The sequence below is a fragment of the Excalfactoria chinensis genome, chromosome 14 (assembly GCF_039878825.1).
Source record: "Excalfactoria chinensis isolate bCotChi1 chromosome 14, bCotChi1.hap2, whole genome shotgun sequence".
Taxonomy (NCBI): Eukaryota; Metazoa; Chordata; class Aves; order Galliformes; family Phasianidae; genus Excalfactoria; species Excalfactoria chinensis.
In genome coordinates, this window is record NC_092838.1 from 1,307,178 (window position 1) to 1,314,222 (window position 7,045).

The 7,045-nt window shown below is 61.5% G+C and overlaps 1 protein-coding gene across 1 annotated transcript; it reads right to left on the reverse strand.

The window, feature by feature from the left end:
• Positions 1–3,316: 3,316 nt before the first annotated feature.
• On the reverse strand, positions 3,317–6,663 carry METRN (meteorin, glial cell differentiation regulator). Its single transcript, XM_072349401.1, has 4 exons — positions 6,496–6,663; positions 5,193–5,605; positions 5,024–5,083; positions 3,317–4,312 (listed from the first exon to the last, which is right to left on the reverse strand). The coding sequence occupies exons 1-4, from the start codon at positions 6,579–6,581 to the stop codon at positions 3,996–3,998; spliced, it is 876 nt and encodes a 291-aa protein (XP_072205502.1). The 5' UTR covers positions 6,582–6,663; the 3' UTR covers positions 3,317–3,995.
• Positions 6,664–7,045: the final 382 nt, after the last annotated feature.

Consider the following 7,045-nt stretch of genomic DNA (forward strand, 5'->3'; position numbering starts at 1 on the left):
CCGTTCATCTGCTGCTCAGCTGCCAGCTCCAAGGCTTTGGCTGGGGCTGCTGAAGGCAGCAGCTCCCGGAGTGGGTTGTGCACGCTTTGCATACGTGTGTGCACTTCTGCATGCTTGCACAGGGTTGTGTGTGGTTGTGCGTCCACACTTGGAGCTCACTTAACTTCCCCACTGCTGCTGGCCCTGTGAGGCTGTGGGAAAATTCCAGCCTGCAGGTCACAGCGGGGGGCCCGTGCCCACCCTCAATTAAAACCCAAACCCGGGAACAATACCACAGCAATTAGGGGAGCAGCGCACAAAGGGCAGGCAGCTTCCCAGCCCTGCGCAGGCAGTTGCTGACGCATCATCGCACCGCACGTCCTACGGCCTCTGCCTTCCTCCCTGTATCCTCCAGGCCCACGGTGACAGTTCTGGGGTGGATCCCAGCATCCTGACCCTGAGAACCTGGGGCTGACCCAGAATCCTAAGGGGGATCCCATGTCCCTGTGATGGGGTGACATTGCTGAGCTCCCATGCACTGCTCAGTGTTATTCAGCCCCCATTAAGCACATGTGCTAGAGCAGCTCTGGGAACAGGGCACACCATGGGGATAAAAGGTCATTTTTAATATTGATATCTATTTATATTTGCATAGGTGAAGCACCTCTTGTTTATACACAAGGAGAAATCACCCATGGCCATGTCCCTGTGCAGCACCATTGTATAGTATAGGCTTCATTGGCAGCGGGGTGGTGGGAGCTGCCCCCCCCATCCCCCTCTGCAGTGCTGTGAGACAGTCCCAGCATGGCTGCAGCCAAATGGGACATGGGGATCACTCCGATTTTCTGCGGCTCGCTGGCAGGTGAAGCCAATTAGGCTGAGAGTGAGCAGAAAATCGAGGAAATAGGATCCAGGGGCTCAGGGCTGGGGGTTTGGGCAGCAAGGGCGGGGGGAGGGGGAAACCCCAAGGTGCAGCTTGAGTCCCCATGATGCCAGAAGGAGGGTGATGAATGAAGCCATTCCCACACGCAGGGTGCTGGGGCTTTGTGGTGAGTTGCAGGGCTGAGCAGGTGGCTGTGCGTGGGGAGTGTTGGAGCCCCAGTGCCTCTCACCCCTGGTTGCTCCCCCCCCCAAGGCTGCAGCGGCTGCAAAGCGGCTCCAAGAGCTGAGAATTTGTCACCATGTGCTGGGAAAGCTCCTTCCCACCAGCTGTCGGCATCTCCAGGGGTCCCAGGGGTTGGATTTGGTGTAGTTAAAGCTGGAGTTGGGCTGTGGGGCAGAGCCCAGGGTTTGGGATGGGCATCCTCCACTGGTGCTGCATGCAGGTAACCCAAATGCCCCATCCTGCCTGATGCTGGGCAGCCTCCAGCCCTGGAGGGGCTCATCTTGACCCTATGGACATTCCTGACCCCAGGGACATCATCATAACCCAATGGGATACCCATGACCCCATGAATATTATCCAGTCCTTCAGGGCATCCCCTAACCCTGAGTTCATCATCCTATCCCTATGGGGCATCCCTGGTGCCAGGAATGTTATCCAATCCTATGGGGCACCCCGTAACCCTGGGGACATCATCCAACCCTGCATAACAACCCCTGGCCCCACGACACCTCCAGCTCCCAGAGTGCTGTGTGCAGTGGGGACACAGGGGACAGAAGGGATGGGGGAAGCAGGACAGCCCTGGGCCGGGCTCGAGATATCCATCCCCCTGCTGGGGCGGGCCGCGCACAGCCGGCAGCCTTTGTGCGCTCCTTTGTGCCCCGCGATTCGCGCGTCCCGGCTTTTATCTGGCGGTCGGGAAGGGGGAAGGAACGGGGGGGTCGGAGGGGGGGGTGTAAGGGGGAGGGTAGAAAAGGGCTGGGGGGAGAAAGTGGCGCGAAACGGCAGCTTTCTTTGTGCGCTGGGGATGGTGACAGGGACCCTGGGGACACACGGTGGGTGCCAACCCACAGCATTTGCTGACTCCTGGATTGCGGTGGCCATGAGGTGGCCATGAGGTCCCCTGTGCTGGGACACTGAGTTGTGTAGGGGGGTCAGCTTACGGGTTGTCTCCAGGCCTCCCATCTGGTGCAACCACTGTGACAATGGGGACAGCCATCACTTCCAGACCCCCACCCTGTGCCCAGTTGGCACAAAGCCCCATGCCACGCCACCGTCCCTCATCCATCTTCACCATCACGGTGCCTCTCACCTTGTTTTCCACCCTGCAGAGGAAACATGAACAGGATGGAGAATAATCACTGCAGCTCTGCCCGCTGCTTGGTGCCACCCTTCACTGAGGGTGGGCATCGGGGGGGGGGATGCTGAGAGGATGGGGATGCCAGGACCACGGTGCCATCCCTGAGACCCAACTCACCATCACCATCCCCAACTCACAGCGCTGGTGACACCGTGGCACCTCCTGTAGGAAGCCATGGCCCGGCGCAGCGGGGAAGCAGGGGTGGGCGGCCCCGACCCGGGGCAGAGGGCACCAAAAACACCACTGAAAATCCACATTGGAGAGAAAAGCAGCGCCGCAGCCTTTTCCGCTGCAGCGGAACGATCTGATTTGACCAAATAAACAGAGAGGGAGAAAAACAAGGGATTTGGTCGCTGGACAGAAAGCCGCCGGATGCTCAGAGCATTACATGCAATAATTTCAGCGAGAGGAATGTGCTGGGGTCACAGGAGCCGGGATTGCGTGGGCAGCGCGGGGCCCTTTGTCTGCGCTCATTTATTGCTTTTCCACCTCCCTCCTCCAGATTTCCCACTCCTTCCCATTCTAACCCCCATCTGGGGGCTCTGTCCCACCCCCAATCCCGACGCGGCCCCAAACCACATCCATAACGTGTCCTGCACCACCCGCACGGGCTGCACTCTTGCAGGCAGATCCCAGCATTTTATCTGCATGCCCCTATTTTAATGAAGCTCCAAATCCAGCAGCTCATCGGGAGCGGTTTGTGGATGGGGAAGAGGAGCTCCAGGGTTGGGCTGGGCACAATAGAGCCTTGTGGCTGTGGGCTCTGATGAGATCGGTGCTGACAGCAGCAACACCGGGGGGGGGGAGTGACCCTGGGAAGAGCAATTTGGATATAGCAAAATGTATCTATGTGCATCTATGTATTCCTATGGGTGTTTGCAGCCCTGCAGGGTGCGGGATGCTCAGCCGCGCACCACGATGCTCAGTGCCCATCTGTCAGCACTCAGTTAAAGAAGGCCACAACCATGAGAAATACAGCTTAGTTTATATATATATATATATATAAAAAGAAAAATCACAAATTTGGTATCGTTATAACTTTAGTGCACATATGACGCCCCCCCCACCCTCAACAGTCCGAAATCCCCCCCTGCCCTGGTGTGGTGGCACCGGGAAGCCACTGTGGAGTCACAGCCCCATGGTGGCCCCATGGTGGCCCCATGTGGGCAGTGGCACAGCCCCACCTCTCCCTGCTCCACCTCTCCCTGCTCCTGTCTCCCTCCTGCGCTCAGCACTTTGGTTCTGATGGGGACCCTCCGTGCCACCTCTGCTCCCTCCTCAGCCTCGCTCCTTCAGCCTCGCTCCTCCCACTCTCCCCTCCTCCCATGTCCCTTGGCACCCTTAGGGCCAGGACATGGCTCTCCATTTCTGCAGCCCCCCTTCCACCCTCAACACTGCCTATCCGCCTCCTTTCCCTGCTGTCACCACTGCGCTGTGCCACCGCTCTCCTTGTGTCCTGCAGCATCCCCACACCTGCAATGACCCCTTGGCCCCCAGGACCCCCAGCCCGGAGCCCCCTTCTGCAGCCCCCCAGGGTCACCCACTGGGAAAATCCCATCCTATCCTGCAGGATTTTCACAGGGCCATCCCCACCCACCGCGCTCCCACGTCCCTACGTGCCTGTCCCTGCAGACAGCATGCAGCCCCCTCCGCATAGCGATGCCCTCAGCATCCCAGGGCAGCTGGAGGGGGCTGAGATAAACACATTTTCCAGTGTCTCTCGAGCAGGGCTGCTCCCAACTCCCAAGCTGGGGGCTGCCCACCCCGAGCTGCTCAGTCCACGGGGAACTCGCAGGGGTTTTGCCTCCTGCGCCGGGCGCCCTCGTAGATGCGCTGGAAGTCCTTGTAGCGGGGAGCGCAGCTGAGCCATGCCTCACCAAAGTGCAGCCACCCCGTGAAGAGGAAGGTGCCGGGGCCCGGCCGCACACCGCAGCGCAGAGGAGTGCGGATGCTGCCCGCCGCCCGCCCCGGCCGCCCCCCACTTTGGAAGAGGGGGAATTTCTGGCGGTGGATGCGGACGGCGCTCACCCCGATGACAGATTCCTGCAGCTCTGCATTGTTGGAGACGCTGTGGATGGTACCGCGGACCACTGCGGGGGAAGGCAGAGAGAGGGATGAGTGTGTGTCTGCCCCCAGCCCCATCTCCATCGCCATTCCTATCCCCATCTCCATCGCCATTCCTATCCCCATCTCCATCGCCATTCCAATCCCCATCTCCATCCCTTTCTCCACACCCTTCCTCTTTTTTATCCCCATCCTCATATCCTCATCCTTATTTCCTTCCCCAGCTCCATCCCCTTCCCCATCCCTATCCCTATCCTCTTCCTCTTCTCAGTCCTGATCCTCGTTCCCACTTTCATCCCTGTTCCTTATTCCCAACCCCATTCCCCATTCCTGTTCCCATCACCATCCCTGTCCCCATTCCCATTCCTATTTCTTTTCCTCATCCCCATCCCCATTTCTGTCCCCATCCCCATCTCCATCATTATTCTCATTCCTGTGCTCATTCCTGTTCCCTATTCTTGTTCTTTCTCCCTATTCCCATCCACAACCCCATCCCCCAGCAGCCTCAGGGACCCATTGCAGGCTGACAGAGCAGCAGAGTGAAGGAGAACACATGGCCCCATATGGATGCAGAACAGGGCCATGACATATGAGAGCAGCATGGGGCCCCATGGCCATGCCATGGGCTGGATGAGGACAACGCAGGGCTCTCAAAGCAGCGCTGTCCTGTCACCCCATCCCTACAACATCCCACTTTGTATTTCCCTCCCTGCTCCCGAGCCCAAGGATGCGCTCACCAAAGTCACTAGTGCAAATGGCCATCAGGAGCTCGGTGTCATTGCACGGCCGGCACACCCCTGCAATAGCCAAGCATCATTGTCACCTCAGCATGCCCGCACCACGAGGGGAGAGAAACCCCCCTTTTCAAGAGGTTTTCCCACTTGAAGCACCTGAAGATGTTCTCACCTTCGGCTGGCAGCACGGGGCGGGCGAGCCAGTCCCCCCGCAGCTCATAGCGGAAGGCAGCAATGCGGCGGCTGATGTCTCGCTGCGGGGTGGCTTGCAGGAATAGGGCCACCTGCTCGTGGGGCGGCCAGCTGAAACACCTCACACGGGGCCGTGGGGCAGCCTCGGCCTCGGGCAGCAGCAGCTCCAGCTCGCCATCCCGCTCCAGGTAGAGCTGAGCCCCTCGGAAGGTGCCGGTGGGCTGAAGGCAGGCGGTGACGTGTCGGGGGTCGCGGCCATCAGCGGTGGTGGCGGGGGGCAGGCGGGGGGCCAGGCGGAGGCGGAGTGCCCCCGTGGGGTACAGCCACTCCAGGGAGCCCTCGGCGCAGCGCAGGGTGAGCTGCTCCACGCTGCCCGCCTCCTGCGACAAGCCGCTGCAAGGCACCGTGTGTGGGGTCAGCAGGACCCCGAGTGTAGACCCCAATCCCTGACCCACCCGGGGTGTCCTCACATGGGAGCTTGGAAACCCCAAAGAGAAATGCTACAGCCTTGACCCCTCGGCTTTGGGGTGCACTTTAGTGATTTACCCCACCCCCATTTGGGGATGTTTCCTGCATGTTTTCGCCCTCCTCGTCCCCAGATGCACCCCATTCCCTTTGCCTTTTCAAGGCGGACTTTTGGGTGTTGGGATCTGTGGGTTGCGGGGGGTCACCCCGCTCCCTGCTCTTGTGGGATTCGGGTTCTCAAGTTCCCAGCGCAGCGTTTTGCCGCTCCTGGCGCCGTGGCTGCTACGCAGGGAGCCGAGGGAAGCGGGGCCGCCTTTAGGGTCGGGGGGAGCGGGGGTGGCCGCTTTGTCCGTGCCGAGGCGCTGGCGGCTGCGCGGCCCCGTGGCCCCGCCGCAGCCCCTCCTGCCGGGCCCCCGCTCTTTGTTCCCGAGTTCGGCGCCTTTCCGGGGTGGGAAAAGGCCCCGGGGAGAGTTTCTGGGGTCTCGGGGGAAGTTTTAGGGTTCCAGCAGCCATTCCGACCAACCAATCGCGGGGCGGTAGGGAGCGGGGTCACCGCGTGGAGAGGAGGATGGAGGAACGCACGGGAGAGGGGAGGGGATGTGGAAAGGAGCTCGGAGCTCCCCCGGGCTGAGGGTAGCATTTTGAGGCGTCAGTTCGAGCGAGGAAACTGAGGCAGGGGGAGATCCAAGGACTCATCCTTAGGAGACGCTCGGGGCTTTCTTCGCCACCGGGACCGGGATTGGGATCGGGACTGAGGTCGGGATCGGAACGGAGATGGGGATCGGGATGAGCCCTGCCCTACGCATCCCGGATCTTACCTCCCCCTCCAGCTGCACTGATCCGCCGAGAAACTGCCGAGGGCAGCGGCCAGCCCGGCGAGGCACAGCGCCCACAGAGCCCGCATGGCCGCTCCGGGGCTCCGGGCTCCCGGCAGCGGCGGCCCCGGGGGCGGCGGAGGCGGCGGCGGCCCCGGCCGTGGCCGCGGAACGCAGCGCGCTGGGGAATTTGGGGGGGTGGGAACCGGGGGGGCCAATCAGCGCCGCGCCCCCAAACTTTGAGCCAATAGGGACGGAGGGGCGGGGCTGTCCCCCAACCCTTCCCCCCCCAAACCTCCTCCCTGAGCATCCCACGCGGGGAGTGGGGATCGCTTCGCCACCTCCGGGGGACCCCAGGTCATGGGGGGTGTCAGGGCTTATCGCATCCCCACGTCCCCCCATAACCCGGGGACCATCCTCCCCCTATTGCCTCCCCACGGAGGAGATTTGCTCGAGAAGGGGCCGCAGCGTGTGGACCTGGGCCTGGCTCACAGGGCACAGCCCGGGACCCCCAAACCCATCCCCAAACCTCCCTTTGAAAGGATCTCCCCCC